The 24579-nt window shown below is 40.8% G+C and overlaps 1 protein-coding gene across 2 annotated transcripts in view; it reads right to left on the bottom strand.

Moving 5' to 3' along the window:
• kirrel1a (kirre like nephrin family adhesion molecule 1a) overlaps window positions 1–20230 on the bottom strand; it is a 51362-nt gene extending 31132 nt beyond the window's left edge. For both annotated transcript variants that reach the window (XM_088073652.1, XM_042512235.2), the window contains exon 1: window positions 19935–20230. In XM_088073652.1, the coding sequence (XP_087929778.1) occupies window positions 19935–19980 (46 nt within the window). In that variant the 5' untranslated portion in view covers window positions 19981–20230. The remainder of the gene's footprint in view (window positions 1–19934) is intronic.
• Window positions 20231–24579: the final 4349 nt, after the last annotated feature.

Below are 24579 nucleotides of genomic sequence, written 5' to 3'. Positions count from 1 at the left end.
ATACAAAAGAACCCAGTCATGCAAAAAGATTTCCTTACCAATCATAACAATGGCTTCTGACAGTGCAGCGCATTAATATTCGGGAGATAAAGGGGATGCGCGAGGATACACAGTGGAAAAGGGAATCAGATGCAGATGGGGCTTTGCAGCACACATACCTCAAATAATTCAGCACTGAACCAAAAATAAGAATAATAGCGGGCCCTAATTTGCTCCCTGAGGAACGCCAAAATTAACTAAACTAATGAATTAAGATAAACAAAACAAACAACATAGCAGCAACGATTGGCAGTGAAAAGTTGGGAAGTAAAATTATGTTGTATAAGTCAAAAAGTCTTTGACTGTAGACTGTACAGTAAAAATGCACAACAGTGTGGAAATGCCTCTGTTAAATGATTCCTCTGATGGCCACTGCATGCTCACTTGAAGAATGATGACTATGACTGTATATATTAGAGAAATAAATCACAAGTTTTCTGAATTTACCATATTGAGATATTTTAAGTAAAAATCCTCATCTTTTACCTTCTATTGTCTGCCTGGCGCTAGGCCGCTAGCACTGTCTGAATGTTTAGGAAGGAGGTGTACTTCGACGGAAAATAGTGATGTCGTCATGCCATGGAATTAAAAAAAAAAAAAGATGACAATATGTATCAGTTTTCACATTGCATTGATAATACTGGATGGTGGTTTATTGAACTGATATATCAATCCACAATGATGTACTGTTAAACCCTTTGTATTTAAATAAGAAACCACAAAGTATAGTCCCTTACTGCAATCAATACAAAATCAGTAAATTTCTGACTGGTTCGTTTGTTGCACTTCTTTTAATGCGTCTTGGTGTCGATTTTGTGAAAATTAAAGGCCCTGATTTTCTTAATCATCTTACAATGAACAATGGGTTCCAACACAAACTTGCAATATTCTGCTAATTTTATGTTTTTGGTAATTTAGAGAAATGTCTGCATTAGCTTTTTTCTTCTTTGTGCTCTTCTTATTGGTTTGAAGTGAGTAGGGCTCAGTTGGTCACATACTTCCGTGCACCAATCATGCATGCATGGATTTAGAATCTGATGAAACAGATTACATTGGTTTTTTAGTGTCCAACTCTTAATAAAAAAGCTTGACATTTCGCTGTTGCCAATTTATCCATGAACATTTAAAGTCTTAGAGAAACACTTAGGAATTCAAACTAAGTCTCTAGGGGCTATCAACAAGGCTGTGTTTGCATTTGCAGCGCTCAACTATATCTGTTTCCTACTTGCTTGACTCTTCAGCTGGCCCAAAATTGTGTTTTCTGGGCCAAGAGCCAGTCTTCCTGTTTAACCAACAAGTCAAAACTCAAACATATTTACATATTTACTTTACACTGACTGACTTGGAAAAATATGTTAACAATTAATGGATTACCCAAATAGCTGGCAATTCTGTCAGATAACGACTGATCATTTTATTATGCATTTTTTCAGGATTTGTGCACTTAGGGGGCAAAAAAGATGTAAACACAGAACAGTGATATGATCAGTTTATTGTTTTTCACTGTTAATTATGATTCATTTTGTTTGGATAGTCCAACCGACAGAAAGTTTATAGAACATTTTAACATTTTAACAGCTTATTTGTTGAGATTCAACAATTCAGCTGTTTTGCTTGCTGACAGATGTTCATCTACAGTGTATGTGTGACAGTTCACCATATATTAGCACAATCATTTCACTCAGTCTATGACGCATATCTTGAGTAATAGGTCAAGATCAACATAATTATTCTGACATATACATAATATGTGGGTATGTTCATGACTTGTCACATATAGCTTAGCTGTTGAAATGTTTCAAATACTCTATAAACTATATGTAGGTGGACTTTCCAAAATAAAGTGTAGCCATTGAATGCTTCACTATGCTCACCAGCTAATTGCTAGCTTTGTCTTTTTGCAATTTGGTGATGGGGAGGACGTGTACACTGTACAATCATTAAAATAAAAATACATTAATAAATAAAATTATATAGCTGTATACAGGGTTCCCACACAATGTTATGGACGAATCTCAAAACTTTTCCATGACTTTTTATGGACCTGTAATAACTTTTATTCTTGCCAAACTTGCCTGGCTTTTTTCAAACAGCTGGCTACATACATGCATACTGAGACGGAATACGAGAAGAAAATTATGAAACGTACGTGATGGTGAACAAAACGTTGTCACACATCTTAGCATATTAGAGCTACAGTACATCAACACCCACAGAAAATGAATATGCTGTGTTACATTACATAGAAGGTTTTCCATGGTATTTACCTGTAACAATTTCATTACAAACAACAAAATTTTATGATTTTTCTGAAACTCTCCATGATTTTTACTAATTCCATAACTTTTCCATAACTTTCAATGATTTTTACGAACAAATCTTCTACTATGTTACATTACGTATAAGGTTGTCGATGGCATATAACTGTAACAATTGTATTGCAAACAACAAAATTCCATGACTTTTCCAAAACTCTCAATGATTTAGACTAATTGTATAACTTTTCTATAACTTTAAATTATTTTTATTAACAAATTTACTACATTGTTACATTACATAAAAGGTTATCTACAATATATTAGTATAACAATTTTATTAAAACAACATTATTTTTTCCAAAACTCTCAATGATTTTTACTAATTCCATAACTTTTACATATTTTTCAACGATTTTTACTAACACATTTGTTACTATATAACATTACGTATAAGGTTATCCATGTCATTTTTACAAATACTATGACATTTCCAAGCTTGAAAATGAGACTGTAAAATTCCATTACTTTTCCTGGTTTATCAAGACCGTGGGAACAATGTAAATCTCTAAGACATATAGGACACTTTTCTTTCTCTTGACAAATCCAAAGGGACTCTGCAATCAGGTATTTATTATTTTGTCAAGATTTTCTGAAAAATTTGGTAAAGTTTTGAGCCCACTGTGGCAAGCACATGTAGCAATGATGCAGTGGTAATTAAGGTGGGTAAGTACAATCAGCAGAAATACTTAAAAAAATAATATTATGAACAAAAGGTAATTATGGGCAATATCGATTTTTGCTTTAATTTCCTGTTTGCACACTAATTTGATGAAACTCACATCCGTCTTCTGCTGATTACTGGAATGTACAGTGTGGATTCATGCCATCTATAAAAGCCCTTTCTCAGATGGGTGTAAAGAGAGTTTAGCTGGGTTTAAACTACCCCGCAACCTTGACAGCAGCCTGAGGGCAAGCAAATCCTTTCCTCCACTACCTCAGATATGCTAGCTGGAGGTATTCCCTCAACTGCCTCAGTAAACCACAAACATAATCCAAAGCGAGCACTCCTGAGCGGAGGCTACACAATCTGCACTGAAAACACCCATGCAAAGGCTGAGCGCTGAAAACACTGACTCATTTAAACATGTGCTCATCGCCTTCTGATTTCCATATTACCCAGTTAACACTTGTCAACATGAGTGTGTGTGAGTGTGTATTTAAAGGAGGAAGTCTACGCGCCGAGAGCAAGCCAGAGCGAAGGCAGGATATGCAAAGGGAGCTTGTATTCTTTCATTATGTGGGTTATGCTGCAGTGACAAATTTAGAGTGTGTCCTGATTTCCTTGAGTCACTGATCCCCAAGATACCAACCGGGAGACTCCGAGCACCCTGTCCATATGCAGACCACGGGCGCACGGAGCCGCGACCGTGACCACATGGACGCGCAAACAAAAACGGATGACCTAACCCTCCACCACATGGGCTAACCATCAACGCAGTCACAAACACAACCACAACCCCAAACATATAATCGACACGTACGAGCGGTTTCCTGAACATGGATTCCACCACGGCTCGGACTAGTGAGCGGAGCGTCTCCGTCGGGAGTGGGTCCTCAGTTTAGTCTGGGATTAAGCACAGCCCTAGTCAAAGTTTGGAAAGGGATTAGGATTAAGCCGGGGCCTAGGACAACAGCCCCTGCAGACACTGTGACACCAACCTCGGCTTGTCAAAGCAGACACAAAGCCGAAGGCGAGCACGCACAGCTTGGCCCGGGTGACTCACCAAAAAAGCATGGCCACACGCCGCCGTGGTGTGAACCGCAGCGGCAATTTAGCCCGGGAGAACCTCTTGCACCACGCCACGGTGTTCTAATAGCAAAGTAATGAAGCGTCAATTTGGAAATTACTGAAAGGGTATATGCATGGAGCTATTTTTAGAAAGTGTGCTGCTCATACGCCCTGTGTTCCTTAATTTGCCACACACCCCGGCGTTAGGCGGTGAATGTCAAAGCCAGCTTTTACTCTCTATGGGACAGCGGTCCTGGAAGTGATGCCATGCAGCAGTAGAGAGACTTCTGGGAAAGCTTCATTCAGTGTTACTGAATGAGATGCCATTAAATCAAATGGCATTTGTATGGATTGTTATGCATCGATCTAATTATCTTTGTGTCTGCTCCCCCGTACCCCTCTGTACCCCTCCGACAAAGTCCCCCCTGCCTTCCTCTCCCTTGCTCCCTCTCCAGCCAATCCCGCGCTCCGGCTGGATCACAGACTTGCGTCACCATAGCAACAGCTGACGTGGAAAGTAACTGCCCAAAAAAAAAAAGTTTTCTGTACGAGTCTGTGAGCGTACACGCGTATGTGCATCTGTGTGTCTGATGAAATCCTCCCCAGTGCTCGGTACACCCATTTTCCTGAAAAAAAAAAACATTTTTCAATGACCTCATCCTCCCTCCACCTATCCAATTAATAGTCAGGCGGCCGCGCTGGTCTCTCATTACCCCCCCCCACTCTCTTCACTGTTAGTCAATCCGCTCCAAATTGATTTTGTTATCTGTCTAATTCCATATCGCCGCCGCGTGTGGCCAGTGTGTTGGTGTTATGGAGGGGGCTGCGTGGAAATGAGATGCAGGGATAGGAGTGGGACAAAGAGACGGCGAGGTCCACAGACACAGAGCTGTGAAGTGGAATGGAGGAGGAGGATGACATCATTGTTTCGGGACAAAGTTGCAGCCATAGGAGTCATGCGGCACTGACTTGGCCCTCCCTGTTTTGACTGTCCATACATTTAAATGTCAGTCAGTGTGTGCGCTGACGGATCGATGCATCAGTCGGTGTGTGTGTACGAGAGTTTCGGTTCTCCTCTCTTTCAAAGTTCCCTTTTAATTCAGAAAACTTTAAAATACAAATGTTTGTTTGTAGCTCCTAAACTGCTGACCTGCATTTATGAGGATTTAAAGCAATACAGCACTATGCATTATTATACAATACAGATTTCACCTTTTTTGTTGTTGTTGTTGTTTTTTTTACTGTACATATCTGTGCGTGTATTGGTGTAAATGTTGATTGTAATGTATTATTTTATTTTACTTTTTAAAAAGACAATAAACACAGTTAAATTTCACCTTGTATTTTGACTGTATATTGCACACACTTGCACACATTCAGTTTTGGGAGTCTCACTAATGAGTTGATATTGTGTTCTCTGTTTAGGTTTTAAAAAAGCCTTCAAATGTAAAATGATCACAAATTACAATGTATAATAACTGAGGATTAATTATAGTGTGAAATATTAAAGCCCTGCAGTTTAGAGTGTAACAGGTTTTGTTTTTAATTCATTAATTGTGGGTTTCTTTTGGTGTTGCTGTTGTTCTGGGTTATCCTTTGCTTGATTTAGGAAAAAATAAACCTTGGACTTCAGCCTATTCCTTTATCAGTTCCTGATTGGAAAAAAAAAATGTGTGAATTAATGTGTTTTGCAGAATGCATGTAACAAATAAAATTATCCATTCATTCATAAAAATATTTATTTATCCTTTACTATAGGCTACTACATTATGACCACTGTTATAGTTTTTATAGTTAATTTCAATACTTAACTACACTTTCCTGCTCTTTACCACAAGACTATGTCACCTTGCTTGTATTATTTCAAGTACAATTGTGCTCATGGGTACTCTTTATGTACTGCTTGCCTTGTAGTTTTGAGCCTAAGTACGCTTTTATATTTTCTATTTTTGTTCTATTCTTAATCTATAGACTTCTAATTATTTATTTATTTATACCTTCCTCTATGTACCTGTACTATTTCTGTCAGCTTAATTTCCCCTCTGGGGATCAATAAAGGCGAATACGATCTTACTCTACATTGTAACTGTATGCATGCACTATTTAACACTATGCCTACATATTTTTTATGAATGCATGCATGATGTATAATTTATGTAGACATGTACGTAAGTAATGTTCGTTTTTCATTATTGATTCATCTCTAGCCGACAAAATGTAAAAGAATGTAAAAAATAAAAAAGTAGTGGAAACATTTCCATTACACTTTCTTTGAAGCCATTTCAATATAGGACACCTGTGAATGGGCAATAAGTGGGCCCTATATGGGATTATCCACAGGGTCCATGGTGGCCCCATGCCAGTTGCCCACATGGATGAGTTTACCCAAGTGGGCCGAACATGGGTTATGCTTGGACTACCTGGGTACCAGTTGGGTATGAGCCTAAAATGGGCATGTGGGCAACTGGAATGGGGCCATTGTGGTACCTTTTCAGCCAATTTACCATCTACATCCCCAACATACAAATTTTGGCTGTGAAGTTCCTTGTTAAACCATCCAAAGGCCAAAGATGCAGTGTGCTATGGTATAAAATAAGGCAGGACAATATGTTGACATTATATCAGTATCAGACTATATATTGTCTTAGATTTTGTATAAGGTGATATCATATGTGTAGTCTTTTCCTGGTTTTAAAGATATAATATGTAACTTTTTTTGCATTTAAATGTCTACAAATAGCTAGACAAATGCAGGGTTTCCCACATAGTAATTTATCTGTGGCGGTCCGCCACAACTAAATCATCTGATTTTTGGAGCTGGACTGGTTATTATAGCACTATTACGGTCATGTGATCCCTGTGACATGTGAAAGTCAGATGGGGGGCAGGAGGTGAAAAACACCATTTGAAAATTGTTGGGAATGGAAGAAAGTAACTACACTAAAGCTTTAAAGAGACCCGATGAAGCAGGTATTGTTAGAAAATGTCTACACACATGGGATATGATCCCTACACTTTACTGAAAAGTGATTTTTCCTACGGATTGACTGATTTGCCTGGCATGGAGGCAATCAACATCAAATATGAAAATAAAACGTAATACAGATAATCGCCAAATGCCAAATATCGGCCCCTATAATCTGCCAGGTCGATAATCCGTCAACACCTATACTACAGGGCTAGCCAAATTATGTCGTACAAGAGTCTAGAGGCTTATAACCATTTTGTTTGTGGCTGGGTCAAAGACATTGGATCAAAAGCAGCATTGAATGACTGCCGTCTTGTTTTTGCCTGGGTGAGTATGTGTGCTTTAGAATCACTGTCTTTGTATATTGCAATTACAACTCTAAAGTAACTTTACATTGATGAATGCAGTACTAGAATCAGGATATGTGCTAGCTGGCTAACTTAAGTTTCTATTTTCCACCTTGTTCTAAGAGGTCAGCCATTCTCAGAGGTGTTCAGAAACAACGCTGAAGATGTGACATAGAAAGACATCCCTGAGCGTTGTCTGACTCGCTTCTCCAGACGGAGGTTTTTAATCCATATCTGCCGCCGTGTCTCTGTGAGTTTTTTTAAACTTTTCGCTTTTGTGCTTACATTTTGTGCTACTCTAAAGTAGCTTATATTTTTCCCAATCTGAATTCGCGTCGATGTGACGTCATGTGCAAACATCCTATATCACTGGGTTATATGTAGCGCACTTGGGGCAGAGAAAGTACAGCAGAACATCAGGCGCATTGAAAGTGTCTTAAGGCTTTAAAAGTTACTTTTGTTTACAAACTGCTCCTCTCATTGATCTAATCAGCTCTGAATGGATCGACAGATCAATTATCCATCCCCCAAGAGACAAACTGCCACTGAGGAAAAAACAAACTTATGGAGAGCTCCGCCTGCTGTGCTGCGTTCAAGGACCTGCAAAAACCTCTGATTTTAGAGATTCTGTGGAAAACATGCATGGGGAAATCCTGGTCATTATATTCAAACTACTGATGATTTTTATGATTTTATGAAGATTATTTTGTGAAAGCACTAACAATCAACCTTGTAATATTTTGCAATATTGAGGTATTTGGTCAAAAATACATTTAATATTCTCCATAACATCGAGCCCTAAAACAAAGAAAAGCACCAAACTCTCAGAGATGCTGCTTGACAAAGGATAAAAGCAAATATTAATTTATCAAATTTGTGGTCAATTAATGTTCTGCCAGTCTACTCATCAATAAATCAACCATTCATTTCAGCCCTAAACTACACATACATGTAGTCTCTCTGTCTATTTATCTGGCTGTGGGAACTCTACCACCTGTGCCTGCCTCCTCTCAACAACATGGCTGCCTGGCAGGACGGACATAATAACCCGTAACCATGGCGATGGCGCTATAGGAACGAGCAATAGATGGAGAGGAGTGGGGAGAGTGAAAGGAGGCGACCCACTGAGTGTGCTGACACAGTGTCACTCAAACACAAAGGTGACTCCTGGAGGTGGGGACGGGAGCCGGGGGAAGATCAGGGGGGAAAGATCCAGAAAGAGAAAAGGCTCCTTTCTTTGTTTGCCGCATTGTCTACCCGCTCGCTCCCTTCCTCTGTCACCTCACCTTGCCATCCTCCCCCTTACTAGCAGTCGGCGACCTTTCTCTTTCTTCATCTTTTGTGGCCTTGCCCCCTTCTCATTCCGAATTCACTTCCTTTTGTCTGGCGGGCATCTACTTAAGAAATGATCACTCCTCCTTCTTCTCTCCGCCTACCACCTTATTCCCTTCTTGGGCTACCTTTCCACCTTCAAGCATTATCTGCATCTATTTCCCTCCAACCCTCCTCCATTATTATCAAAATGGTTGCTGTGGAAACAGGTTTATTTGGAAATGGCGAGAGGAAAATTACAGCGCTTTGTCTGCCCATTTTGATACAACCACGAGATATGCTTCTGTCAAGGTGTGCACTTGTTTTCTATGAATGTGTGTGCCGCCCCTCCATTCTCCGAGGCTCCTCTCATACACCTCTGAAGAGCTTTATTTGTACCAAACCTCTGTTTCAGACATTGTTACCATAGCTACAGCCAGTGAGGACCACTGACACAATGACAGACACAGTGGCCATGGCAACCCCAGGATCAGTGGTGGGTAATATGATAATTCATGGACGAGGCATCCGACACATTACGGACACATGAATATGCTCAAGCGCTGGAAAGCCGACCCCGTCTCTGGTAATCCACGAGCCTTTGTGCGGCCAACATGCCGAGCGGCTGACAAAGAATACGCCGCTGTAACCAAGGGTGACCAGAACTAACAATAGCCGTCCTCTGGATAAGCTAGAACAAGGGGATACATACATATCAAGCTGCTTCTCTGCAGCAGTAGCTTGTAGCGCCACAGAATTCAACAATCGATATCATAATGAATCAATAATTCAAGGCAGTGGTTCCCCATTGATTTTGGGCAGCGACCCATTCCTAAAGCCACTCTGCCTCCACGCGCCACGTGATGCGGTGCGTAAACATCCGCACCATCAGCTGTGGCAGCTTTCAGATGGTCTGCCGTGGCGGTCCACCTCGCAATACAGTACGGCATCGTAATGGAATCTAGCAGGACTGTTTTACAAGCGGCATCCCATCGATAAATCACCTCCTCCAAGGTCTGCTTTAATTCAATCCAGAGTAATCTAATTTTATTGGTATGTACTGTAGCTTCTTGCAATGTCATCTGTCACAAACCATCCAATAAAAGCCCAAGGCCTTGACCTCCTAGAGCAAAGTAATATTCATACAGAGCCCCTTGCCAATATCGCCATACTGACGCGTCAAAGGGGGGGCTTCTTTGTTGATGGCAAACGCACTAAAAGACTGGAAAGCAAAGTGAGTTGAGTGATAATAAATCTGGACTGGGTGTTCTAGACTTTTAAAGCCTTTGGTTAATATTAGAAAAATACATGAGGACCATAATACAGCCTACTTTATATGGCCACGTAAGTCCGTATACATGGTCTGGGGCTGTTGTCAGTGGCGCCCCTATGGGTGGGTGGGGGGGGGCTTTGGCCACCCTGAAACAATGTTTGCTCCCTAATGCAAAAATAATTGAAGGTCAACATTAGGCTTGGGAGGTATCACAGTCTTACGGTATACGAGGGTATTTAGAAGGTATGTTTGTCAATACCATCATGAATACACACGCTCCTCTTTCGATTAAACTCATTGTATGTAGTGCACTGCATGCACCACCAGAGTCTCCAGTCTCTACTGGTGGAGCACGTAGCTGAGCTGAAAGACATTGCGACAGTGGTGGATGGAAAGTTAAAAAACAGCCAGCGGCCAGCAGGCAGAGAGAGACCGTGGGGAATAACGGCATGTTTGTTGCATCTAACGTGATAAATTTTTATTTTGGGAGCTAGTGTTTGTTGGAGCAGTGGGCTTACTAACTAGATTACCAGCAAGAGTAACCAAGAAAGTTTTGGTGAGTTTTATTTTGTTTGTCAAGTTTGAATGATGTGTGTTTTGTGATGAGTTCTTATTGCAGTCTTCCACGACCGAGCGAAAGATAAATTCAAAAGGCGTATGATCACCCTGGTGAAATTTCAGGAAGGTATATAGGTATGAAATGTTGGATACCGCCCAAGCCTTGTCGACATTAATGTTTTTAAGAGGCTGTGGCATGCTTATTATTACATGCATCCAATAATACCAAACATGCCATGCTAACTTGGCAGGAAGGGGACTGGATAACGTTCCAAATTTAGGCTAAATTTTGGAAAGAGAACAATTGGCAGAGCAATATTCAAAGGGGTCCCTTGAACTCTCACCTCAATATACCTGAATGAAAATAGGTTCTATGGGTACCCACAAGTCTTCTCCAACTTGAGAAGGCTTGTTCCTTAAATGTTTTGTTCCTTACAGTCAATACACTCTTTCACAATAAAGCTTAATAATTGTCCTTTTTAGGAAAAGGACAATCAGCGTGTCTGGACAACAACAGATCAACTAACATTTAAAGAAACATAACACATTAAATCATAACGTTAACTGCACATGTATTAGTTGATGTAAATCAGATTATTAGTAATATTAACAGCAGAATAAGAAACCAAAAGTATGTCAGTCTAAAATTCTTTAACTGCACATATTAGCATAGTTTTCAACTAGCCTCTGTACTTCCACGGCATAACAGAATTTCTGAAAATCAGTTATGGCTTTTGGCTTTGGTGTACCACCCTAAGATTTTCAATGACTCCAACTGGCCACCCTTAAGAAAAAAATCTAGCTGTGCCTCTGCTTGTTTTTTTAAGTCCCTTCCAAGTAAGGGAAACTTCAAACAGTGACATTTTAGTCGGGTTGGGGCGAAGCGTCGACGTAATTAATTACGTGAATACGTCAATTCACATAACGTGCTTCGAGCGTGAGCAGCGCCGGGCATGTTGTTTTTTGTATCGGTGCTCATGTATCAAGTTAGAGCGTGCACACTGCCTGCCCGAGCAGCGCTTGTGAGGCGCGTCTGAGCTACGCATCAGCTGCAGCACATTTAGAGAAACGGTGGCTCGCCGTTATTTTACGCGTGCCGCTTGCGTTTGTTGACTCTATTCCACTATACTGCAGTTGAAAGTCTCTCTCTTTCACAAAGATGAGGAAATACAAAAATGTTTGTTTTACCTCAATTTCCGTGCTTCACTTTCAAAACAAAAGCCCTCTGACTGTGTCTCTGTGGACAGAATGCCACCAGTTGCTGATACAATGCATTTTATTTTTAAATATTTACAGGATGGGGTTGTCAGCTGTGCAGGAGCTTGCATGACTTCATAAATGAGTGGAATATGTGCTTATAAATATGAAAATACAGCACTCATATTAGCAGGCAGCAATATGCCTTAGGGCCCAGTTAAGGCTGGAATTTTTGATGCAATAAGAATGTACTAGTTAGAATTATTTCTGTTAGAGAAAAGTTATAGCGTTATTCAAATTGCACTAATTTTACTTTAAGATGGTTTGTTGGACTGCTAGATTTGAGGTTTGATACTGTAACAAAGAGTTTTGTTTTGTTAAGTGACGTGAATTTGTGACTTTGAAATTGTTTAATTTTTTTGCTGTGGAACTGCTAAATGTAGATTGCACTGCATTCCTTTTACTTGAGTGGAACAAGCTCTTGCATTAATTTTATTTTGGAGAGACTTTAATATCAGACTGTAAAACACAGATTACCAGTTAAGACTGGGCTATTTTTTGCCCTGCAGTGTATGACAAGTTTTAAAATGTTATTTTCAGTAAAAGTTTTTGTTATATTAACTGAGAAATAAAAAAATAATAGTTAGATCAATAAAAGAAATTGATAGATTAATCGAAAAAATAATCGATAGATTAACTGATGAAAAAATAATCGTTAAGTGCAGCCCTAATAGTGTGCAATTTTGCGGCAACAATTTGTGATTGGCCCTTTGCTGTTCCAACAGGACAATGCCCCCCGTACACAATGCCACCTCGAGAAAGAAATGGTTTTCCCAATTTGCTGTGGAAGAACATGACTGGCTTGCACCCCATCATGCAGCTTTGAGATGACCTGGAGCGCCAACTGCAAGGCAGGCGATATCACTCAAACCCCAGTGTTGGACCTCACTAATGCTCTTGTGTCTAAATGGGAGCAAATCCCTGCAGCCAGGTTCCAAAATCTTGTGGAGAGCCTGAAACCAGAAGAGTGGAGCCTACTATAGCAGCATATTAAAGCTGTAGATAATCTTTTATCATCATGTTCTTCTGCCTCCTCCTAATGCTTCTAATGGCATTTGCAAGAATTACAAAAACAACCAAACCGAGCCAAGGAGTCTCTAATGCAGCTGTCAATCATTGTTCAAGAACTGCAGTAAAATTGTCAAACTAGGCAGCACTAATCGTCTAATCACATATGAAACACGATGCCTATTTCTCGCCTCAAATGTTTTCACACAAATATTTTAGTGTACTACTCAGCTGTAAAAGCTTGATCTGGTTTGTGGGGGGATACTTAGTTTTCACTCCACTGTTTTCAACATGGTATTGCAGTAACAGAATTTTGATTCACATTTTTGTAATGCCTAGCACTAATGAGGCAGCGCCAAACAAATATTACTGAGATTCTGTTTCTGCATTGCCTATTTCTTTCCTCAATTGCTTTCAGGAACGTATTTTAGTGTACTGTTTATAACCTAGCCGCCATGTTGAAGACAGTCGAGCTAAAACGAAGCATTGCCCACTGGCTGGAACAAACGTTCTCATTTTACAGCTTAACAGTACACTAAAATATTTTTCTGAGAACATTTGAGGCGAGAAATAGACAACATAGTCCCTAAATCCTGATTTATATATTTGATCAGCGCTGCCGAGATTGACAGGTTGACCTCAGTTCACAAGCAGTGATTTAGATGATTGACAGCTAAACAATACACTAAAATATGTTTCTGAAAACATCATCGGCATCACAGTCACAAAATCCTATTCATATTTGTTTAGCGCTTCCTAGTTTGTCAATTTGACTGAAGTTGGAGGAACAGTGATTGATATAATTGACAGCAGCTTTAGAGACTCAGTGGCTCTGATTGGTTGCAGCAGCCACAGTAGCGTCTTTCAAATGCCATTAGAAGCACAACAGGGAGGCAGAGGTGTCTGTTTTTTTCCACAGATTATCAGCCTTGTGTACTACTATCTGGATGAAGTTACAGTTTCAGCAAATACATCAAAAAGTTATTTTTATAAAAGTGACCAACTGCAGCTTTGATGCCTATGGTTCACATATTTTTAGGCATGTCTTCCAACATCTTGACATGTCAAAATGTAAACTAGGTAAAGCCTACTCTGAAACTAAAAACACGGGTACACTGAGTTGAAGTTATTAGACTGGAGGGGACGGTAGGTTGGCAGAAGCCGTCTTTGACAAAATAATGCAACTGCACAAAATGGTTTTAATGAGTGGACTTCAAATCCATTGATGATTATTACTACTAAGAGACGACTCACTCATTATTTATGGTCGGCAACGATTTAGCCTGCAGGCTGTTATGTGACATGACGAGGGGACGGCGAGCGTCGCCGTACCGTGGTAACCGATTTAGTTGGACGGCTGACCCTAATGTTGTTATCGTAAAGGGAAGATGGATGGAGCAAGCTGAATCTATCCCTCTCTCTCGGCCCTGTCCCTGTAGAGGAGCAGAAACTGGGAGAGCAGAGAAATGAAGTGACATCATCAGCGTCAGCCACATTCCTGTGGAGGGAGGGGGAGGGAGTGAGGGGGAGCAGGAGGAGGAGAATGTCCCAAAACTTTTGAGGTTACAGGACCGACATCCCCCCTCCCCCATCCCCTTGAACACACACACACACACACACACACACACACACACAGATGCATCAATTCTCCCGCTGCTTGTGCATGTTTTCCAGCGCACGTTCCTGTGTGTTACAGTACACGGGCTCCTCTTCCTCATCATGCGCTCCCTGTTTTAATTCATGTGCTTCTCCTCCTGTCCCCTACCCCATCCCCCACCCACCCCACTCATACCACCCCTCCCTCTTGTCTTTCTCTCCACCGACCAGAGGAATGCAAGAACCACATCTGGAACTTATTAGAGAGCGAGGGAGAGAGAGAAAGGGGTAGATGGAAAGAGAAGTAATGGTAGGGGGGGGGAGGAGGAGGAGGAGGAGGAGGAGGAGGAGAAAAAAAAGAAGTCCAGGAGGGGACAGAAAGAGAGAACTTTGGTAAGCAGAAAAAGGCTTGTGTAGGGAGCCAAAGACGCAAAAAAGAAAGTTAACAGCAACACCGATTAATGCCAATTAACCTCGGCGGGGACGGGGGCAGGGGAAGAGCTCGCCTGGCACCTCAGATGTGGGTTCAATCACTCCAGATTCCAGCGCAAATGTAGCCTTTGAACTGGCCTCAACCATATTCTGTCTGAATGAGCGGCTTCACTGTCCCCACTGAGGGAGCAGTCAGGCCTGAGTAATAGTCCCTTTCTCTCCGCCGCTGGCCTCCCGACCACTCCTCCTCCTCCTCCTACTCCGTCCTTCTCTCCTTTTCCTCGGCTTTTTCTTTTCACCCTGCGCACCGCTCCTCAAACACTACAAAACTAACCCCCCTCCTTCCACATCACCACCTTTAAAACAAACAAAAAAAAGTCTAATCACTCTCCATCAAGCTTCACCCACCTGCCTGCTACACGTCTTTGTCACTTCTCGCCCAAAACAACCCCCCCCCAACCTCTCCCTGTTTCTCCATCACCCCAAATTGGTCCTCGCTGCAGAAATGTGGCCGTGCAGTTTGGGAAAAACAAGGCCAATAGATTCAGTCAGATGTGATGAAGTGTTCCTCTCTTGCTCGGGGGACTCTGCATAAAGAAACATTTTTAAGGGGATGTTTTTTTTTTCCCGTAGTCTTTTTATAACTTGGATGCCCCCGGCCTGTCAAACACAATCAGATTATGGGGCCTTTAAATCCTGGGGCTTCACTTGAGGAGCGTTCATGTGGTTGTGGTGAAGGAAATGTCGACACTTTTTTGATTGGATTTCTCTCTGACCACAAGTTTGATTATAAATTATCGGAACAAATTCTTCTGCACCCCTGTTGGGTTTTTACTCGGTTTTGTGATAGCAGGCAGCTTCTTCTTCCCCAAACGCCCCTTCAAAAGGCATTATAAGACACTCGTGTCCAGAGGAATGCCCTAAACAAACATATCAACTGAGAGAAGCAATCACCATGTCACACGTTGACAAACACCCGCCGGGACAGAAATGCCAAGAATTTGTTGATTGAATGGGGGGAACAACAGGAGTGGATGTACATTATAACATTACGGGCTCCATTCCCAGATTGAGCTGTTCTACTGGTTCAGTGATTGCTTTCAGTGGCCGATGTCAATTAGAGATGCTTTTCGGTAAATAGGCTTCATTCAGATCCCATACAAAAAAAAAAAAAACATGACCCGAATTCGCATATTAACGGTAGGATGCTTCGGAGCCACATCTCGCTCGCTGGGATCTGAATTAAAAACAGACTTCTGCCTCACTACGTATGTCACTGCATTTCTGAGTGGGAAAGGGTTCAGTATAGCGCCGCAGAATGGTTCGCTGGCCTTGAAACCATGGCAGAATGCTTTTATAAAGGTTCGTGGAGCTTAAAATATAAATCTATAAGTGACAGGGGCATTTCTAGGATTTGAGGACATTGGGGGCTTAAACCCAGACCGCTGGAGAGAGGTTCGGGAATTTCTTTGGATGAACAAACTTTATTTTGACACGTTTTATGCTTTCTGAAACCTTATTTAGCCTTAAAAACCTTTTTTCTAAAATATTTAAATTTCAATGATGAAAATAGTAGTTATTGCATAAAACAGAATAATTAAAAACGGCCATGATTACAAAATTTATTGACTAGAGTCGGAGACATAGTTAGTGTTTCCAACAGAATAAGAGTGTATGTGTGGCGGTAGCTAACGATGGGTGGGAGGGCAAATTTTTGTCTAGTTTAGTTTTGCTTCTTTTAAATGTGTGTGTCTCTTTGTATCATTATGCGCCCCCTCTCTAAATTTGGAGGGGGACTATGAACACGGTACAGGCTGAGCTCTCCATGAGTTCTTTTTTTCCTCAGCAGCAGTTTGTTAGTCGCAGGGCGGATACTTGATCAGATCGACGGATGAGAGGAGCAGATGCTGAAAGTGAATGCATACTTTAAGACCCAAAAGGAACAGTCAAGTTTCTCTTTCAATACGCCTGACAGTTCTACTGCTCCGTCTGTGCCCAGAATACGCTCTGAGCTCTAAGACTGTGGTGCCACGAATAACCTAACAATATTTAACAGCACTCCTAATGAGCGATCCAGCTCCAAAAAATTGAAAATCTATTTGTGGCCACAAATGATTACATCGTGGCAGGATGCCTGGTGTTTTGCTGCTCCGTCTGTGCCCAGAGTACGGTCTGCGTGAGGTGCAATCAATAAGCAAACGGTATATATATTCCAATAGCGCACCTAATGAACAATCCAGTTCCAAAAATATAAAATCAATACGTGGGAGCAGATGTTTTAGTCATGGCAGGCTGCCATAAATAAATGAAAATGTGGGAAATATATGGGTATATATTTAGATCCATGGCTATTTATAAAACATTCAGGGCTGAAGCCTCGAAAGCCAAGGCCTAACAACACTTCTGACAAGTGATAATCCATGAGGTCCTCACTGGATAAGATTGACAAGTTTGACTTTCTTTTGGTGGCACTTTTTTATTATCATGCCCAGTGGCAACTACTGCTAATATTTAATCTCTTATAGACATTATCAGAGCAGAAACTAGTTATCCCAAGTGCAGTTTTAGTGCTTATCAGATCCTTTTGTAACCAACAGTAGTGCTTAAATTTCTCCAGATCTGCATTAAGTCGAACTAACTGTTCTTTTATTTATTGTGAAAACATAAAACACGTCACTTGCTGTGAGACCAAGGATTTGTTTGCCCAGAATCCAGAGTCGCTGTATATGAATCAGATGTAGAGAGTGGAAAAAAATGTATTTAGATGAAAATGTTACAGAGAATTACTGGCAAGAATGCATGAAATGCTGTAAATCAGCACTTTTAACAGAGTGTTTTAGCGCCGCGCTGGCTTCTTTATGAGGCTTTCCTAATTCCTCATTGTTATTTGAGCTATTACAGCCCACTTTGAGTCATTAACATTACACATAGACGCACAACTTTGCTGATCAAACAACCCTTGAGCAACCCTTTTTTTTTCTGGGTGTAGAAAAAGCCCCCTCAAATGTGTCTTCCAATCTCTGAATATTTTCTCACACAGGAATCCGTCTGAGGTCTATGATTCACAGCTGTGTGATTCAGGGGCCCGAGCGTACAGTACGGGCAGCAGCAGCGGCTCATGGCCTCCATCCGCACAAAAGGACAGAGGCTGACAAATGGTACACCTGCGCTGGAGCCTTTGTCCGAGTCAGCACTTGAGCTCCGGGAGGTTGTAGGTGCACTGCTGCAACCTCAAGGCTCTGGTGCTCATTAGGAAGTTAAAGGCGTGTGTTTGCGATGATTGATTATGCAGTAACATTTAACAGCTGCATTAATGGTGGCGCTTGCTCGGGACTTATTATCAGGTTGGTATGAGGCTGGAGATCACTCCGGTAGTGTTGCTACTACAGATACACTGAATCTAAATAAAAAATAAAACATTCTGATTCGCCAACGCTTTAATTAGCTGCTCGACTAATAACCATCCAATCATTAGCACTGGTAGGCAATTACATGTGTGCTAATTGCAGGCCGTGAAATACTGTTTTACTAATCTAATGAGGAGATAAGAGTCTCCCAACCTATCTCTTTTGTGACGATAGCTTATATTTTCGAACCCACATTTGAGACTTTACACCATTTTAAATGCAGCCCCATTCGCAGGCTGCTAATCTTGTCTTCAGGAAAGCCTCAGAGAGTAAATGTCTTTGTGCTCGAGAGTAATGATGGATCATACAGTTGTAGCAGACAATGGGACACACATGTAAATAGGCTGTGCGCGTGATTGTGCACATCTGCAAGTGTTGCCGAGCTAGTCATGTGGACTGAGCGGTTTACGAGTGGACAAACAGGGCAACAGCATGTGACAGTTAGGAAGGGGTTTGACTGAGAGCCAGGGTGTGTGTATGTGTGTGTGTGTGTGTGTGTGTGTGTGTGTGTGAGTGTGTGAGTGTGTGTGTTTGTGTGTTGCGACGATCATGTTGGGAGTGCCTGATTTGTCGATGAAAAGCAGCTCCCTACAGTATATAGACTGAACCCTCAACAACACATTATGGGTGGATGCTGAGCGATACAAAGCCTGGCAGACACGGTGACATCATCCCTTTCCATACCTTCCTTTCTCCGAACACGCCCCCTACCTATGATGGAGTGGTCGACTGGCCAGGCAAGCCGTGCACGCTCCCGGTCAGCCAAGGTAGACAATAGGAGGGAGAAAAAAAAAGGGAGGTTTGCTGTACGACGACACACAGATATACTTCGATCAAACAGGTAGCTTATAGAAATTACAAGCATCCTCTCCTCCTACTCCTCATCCTCCTCCTCCTCCAGCCTCCTGTCTCCCAGCAACTGTGATTATCATAAACCAATAGCCTACCTGGCACCCCACAGGTATACGGGGGGGGGGAGCAGATGCATGGGTGCTGATGCTGCACACGCCTCATTGTGCTGCTGAGCTGCACAGAGAGGGTGAAAATAGACTCAGGTAGGACACAAGGACAGGCGGGTGGTGTGTGAAGGGGTTAAGGCAGGGAGCAGAGCTACATATCTTTCACTACAGGGGCTGCTGGCGCTGGTCTCATTGACTGACAAGCCATTCAGACGCGTGGAAGTGCTCCTGGCATGACGAGCAGCACTGGTCAATCACTGTCATTCCCGTCACGTCCTCAGCGCCTCACCACGGCCCGTCTGAATAACGCCACCGAGGGGTTTGTCATATGCAAAAGGTCATTTAGCCATTAAGGTGGGCGCGCATGCATGCACCAGTCACGCACGCGCGCAGTCATGTACTCGTACAGAGGCGCGCGCGACAATGAACATTTCCAAAAAAAAGAAAGAAAAAAAAAAGTGTGGTGATCCATTGCTGCGGTGCGGACACGCAGACACACGCGCGCGCTCACACGTAGCTGCACGTGCACGCACACGCGCACACACACGCCTAAGGTGATCCATTGCTGCGGTTCATATGGGAATGCTGTGAAATCGCGTTATATGGCTTTCTCTTTTTCGACACACTTCTGAAGGAATGCGCACACAGCGGCTCTGTCTGTGTCAAAGGCACATTTTAAAGACGATTCGCTGCGTGTTATGTGATAAAAAAAGAGAGAAAATGCAGACTTACCAGTTTGAAAACTCAACACCAAACTCAGGAGCAGCAGCCTCTGCATGGTTCAGCCGACCAATAAGTCCGTTATTGGCTCAAACCTCCGTGAGGACAGCATCAAAAAGCGGGAGTTTACTGACTTTAATAGTAATGAGACAAAGAAGAATAATCCTCCTGCGTCGTCCCTCCGCGTTTGTCCCCTGACTCGGGTCGGACTTGTTCAGCTTTTACAACATTTCACTCCTTTTTTTCACCTCTCTCCTCTTCTTTGCTCTCCAGCGACAGTCCGTTTTCTACTCTACACTGAGGCGGGAAGCTAGCAGCAGCCACACCGGAAACCTACGCTCACTCCCTTCAAAATAAAATACACACTGGCTCTAGTCCCGTGATACTATATGAACCGGGGGCAAAAACATCATAATAAAAATAAAATAATTCACACCGGGAATTGTTTTTTAACTTTTAGTATACATAAGGTGCCAGAGTGTTGAAACAGCATTAAAATAGAGCTTGTTTATCAAAAATGTGCCTGTGGAGGACCCCCACACCTCCCAACAGGGGTCCTACCAAAGCCCCTAATGTCCTAAAATCCTACAAACATCCTAAAATCCTAGACACGTCCTAAAATATTGGAAATGTCCTGAAATCTGCAATCTTAGAAATGTCCAAAATTCCTAAAAATGTTCTAAAATCCTATATACACCCTAAATTCCTTGAAATATCCTAAAATCCTAGAAATGTTCTTAAATCCGATACTCTTCCTGAAATCCAAGAAACGCCCCAAAATCCTAAGAATGTCCTAAATCCTAAACAGTACTAAAATCCCAAAATCATACAAACCACCTTAAGTCCAAGAAATGTCTTAAAATCCTATATATGTGGTGCCTGGTGGCTCAGTGGATAGAGCAGGCTCTGTCCTTGCCACAGCAGCCATGGGTTCAATTCCCGCCTTGGCCCTTTGCTACATGTCACCTCCTCTGCCTCCCCCTTTCACACTTAAACTGTCCTATCAATTAAAGGCAAAAACACCCCAAAAATGTCCTGAAATACTACAAACATGTATGCGGCTGCTGCGATTGGCCCCTGGCCTCTTGACATTTTGCAAATGCGGCCCTCAAGCAAAGCAAGTTGAGTATCCCTGAGCTAGGCTATTGAAATCAATAAATATGAATTGGCCAATATTGTCAATAAATGTAGTATTAATATTAATAGTATAATTTCTTCAAGGCCCAGATTACAGTGTGTTCAAGAAGTTTCATTTACTTCAATGTCCTCTGAAAACAGTGCTGGACCTAATACATTTTGGGCCCTAAGTAAGCTTCCCCCAGCAACCCCTCACAGCCATCCCCAATGATAGAAATAAAAAAAATATTAAAGACTTGTAGAGAAATCAATGACATTAAAAGTCTTGCAAATGTTGTGTTGTTTGTTTGTTTTTCGTACGAGTCCCAAATGGCTTTTGCTATTTTATTTTCCCTCACTTTAACACTCTCCAATTACACTCCGATCCTCCGTACCCTGTTACAAATCAGAGAACTCCCACAGGTAGAATCACAGGGCAGAGGCCAAAAACTAAAAACCCAAACACTCAGGCAGGGATACAGTGACATCAGGTGAGGTTTAAAACTGGTAAGAGGTCATAGGTCAAAATCCAAGATGCAATACATACCTATAGACGAGTTATGAAGCAGGCTGGAGAGCAAACTACCATGTGACTGATAACAAAGACAGACTGACTGGTTTAAGGCTAAATGAGCCAGCAAGTAACAGGTGTGGCAGGAGGAGCATGCCGGCAGCTGATTGGCTGACAGCCTGGCAGGTGCTGGCTCGAGAGTGATCAGGGAGGTGTGTGCAGGAGGAGCAGCAGGAGGCGGGCTTTGGGAGGAGAAGGAGGCCCCGACAGAGTCCATGATGTATCTGTAAATGTTCTAACATGTTCTGACAGTGATGATCGGTCACTGATGAGCATGATGGAGATGGCACTCGTGTGTACGACGACTGTAAGCATTAAATCTTTTTAGACTATCTCCTACAGGAAGATCCATCACAGTCTACATCCTTCCACAACTTGTGAGTGCCACTTTCTAAAAGAATTTACGTTTTCTTAATTCATATATATGTATATATATATATATATATATATATATATATATATATATATATATATATATATATATATATATATATACATTTCCTTTCAAATAAAAGCCTGTATGCTCTGCCCTGAAACCATCTACTTCAAATATTGATGACATCTGTGGAGAGTATGTTCTTCAGGGATACTTAAGTTACTTTGCCCCAGGCCTCTTTTACAAAAAAACCCTAAATATCCATAATATTTCTCAGTATAAATAATAAATGAGTTGTCTGTTTTCAACCTTTCTACGTTTGCTGTCCTTTCTAATCTTTAGCAAGAGGGAAATCAAGTTGCAGCAGCCCCACATAGGTGAAAGCAGGGGCGTTTCTAAGGGTTAGGGATACTGGGGCTTAGCCCCGACCTCGCTATTTGCAGAATAATTATATAATAATTATTATTATAATTAAATTATTAACAAGTGATAAGGAAATGACATGGCATAATTAATTAGATATTATGCAAAAAAAGGGGTAAAAAGTCTTAAAAAATGACATTTATAATCATATCTATCTATCTATCTATCTATCTATATCTATATATAATATATATATAGGATTATAAATGTAGTGTAATGTGTATTATTATTATTATTATTATTATTATTATTATTATTATTATTATTATTATTATTATTATTGTTATTATTATTATTTATATATAAGCATTTTCTTATGGTCATTTTCTTGTTTTATTTGGGGGGGTTGTTTTTTTACTTTTTTCAACTTTTTTTTGCTGTGTATGTATTTCTTTTAATATTGCTAATTTTCAGTCTATTTTCTTTTATGGCTAATTTCCCATGCTTTTGACAGAAATCAAGCCAATTTGCACAGATTTGTTTTGAGGTTCCTTTAAAAATATGATAAAAGTTAAAAGTTCCCCTAATGTGACCACACTCGACTTCCGGTGTTGTCCTCTTCGTAATTTCTCTGACTTGACGTCCTGTTCTCATTCACGGGGCATTCCTCTCTCTGTCTCTCTCTCTCTCTCACGTCAGCAGCACCTCAGCACTGCCCCCTTTTCTCTCTCTCCCTCTGGAGCTCTCAGGCCAACACCGGCAAAAATACATTATGAAATATAAAAAAATAAATAAATAAACCAGCTTAGAGGGGCATAATCATTCTGACACATTTGCCGTCGTCGGGCTGTTTGTTTTCTCTTGTTCACTGTGTGCCCTTAGATTTTTATTAATTTATTTATTTTATTTTACCTTAATATTGTCATTTTTTTAGATGATGTCACACTTGAAATATAAATATACTGTAATGATATTATAATAACTGATATTAATAACATAATATCAGAGCACTGTACAGTTAAAATATATCATAGGAGACATTGTTTTCTGTTAGTAGGGAGTTATTGGAAACAACATACTCACATTGTTACTTCTAAGAATAATACGGACTATTTGTCGTGATGAGGCAGTGATGTCACACATGATGACGTCACACGTGGTGAATAAGCAGAGCGTGTCGTCATGTCTGTCACATAATGCGGGCTACAGATTTTGGGGATGTTTCTTCATGATATTGTCTGTCACCTCTCAGCAGCTCTGCACGCGGAGCCGCTTTCTCCCGCCTCACACGTTTACACACTGATGCAGCAGCGCCCCCTGGTGGCCCCGACCCGGGACGACCCCCGTGCGCACGCACATTTAGCTGAAATCGTGGTGAGTGATGCAATGGATTCTAACCTGAAATGTTCACCTTTTTATAATAATAAAAAAAATATATCTACCTTAACCGACTGAAAGAAATATATTAGAGGGGCTGTAAATACGTATATAAAAGTAATTACATTTAAAAAATCAGATTAAAAAAATAAATAATTTTTTTAAAAAAAAGGATAGTCAAAATGCTCTATGATGTCTTTGTATGTGTGTGAGAGAGAGAGGTTATGTTGCAGTACCATTAACCCTTTAAATAAGTGACGAGAGAAGAAATTACAAAATATGGGGAAAAATGCAAGAAATTTGTAAATACATGAATAAATAAATAAATGTTTTTAAAGTACAAAAAATTACTTTTTTTTCAAATGATAAAACAGAATGACAAAAAAAGAAATAAATAAACTAACAAGGCAAACAAGACTTGGGAAAAATGCTTAAAAATTATAATCTGTAAAGTGATTTTAAATATGTAATTATGATTAGAAATATAGTTTTCCCTTAGCTTTTTTTCTTTGTCCCAAGACATATTGCCTTTTTTTCTTTTTTCTATAGGCATTTTCCCTAAACATTTTTCTGTAGTTTGTTTTTTTTTCTCTAAACATTTTTTATCTAGTTTTTATTTTTATTTCTAATTTTTAATTTTTTTACATTTACTAATTTCTGCAAAGTGTGGAACATTTCCTATTAAGTTGTTGATTGCCCTTTTCTTCTTATTTATGAAAGAAATTGCACCAATATGGGCTCAAAGGTTTAAATACTTGTGTGAGGCATTGTGTGAGCAGCACAAATTTTAAAGGGTTAATTGCCATTAGGCAAAAAATAATAATAATAAAAACAAATTTAGCAGTGTTAAATTT

The sequence above is a fragment of the Plectropomus leopardus genome, chromosome 23, assembly GCF_026936395.1.
Source record: "Plectropomus leopardus strain MGB_pleo_1.0 chromosome 23, ASM2693639v1, whole genome shotgun sequence".
NCBI classification, from domain to species: Eukaryota; Metazoa; Chordata; class Actinopteri; order Perciformes; family Serranidae; genus Plectropomus; species Plectropomus leopardus.
Note: the sequence above shows the minus strand (reverse complement) of the source record. Positions and strands in the feature narration are given on the sequence as shown.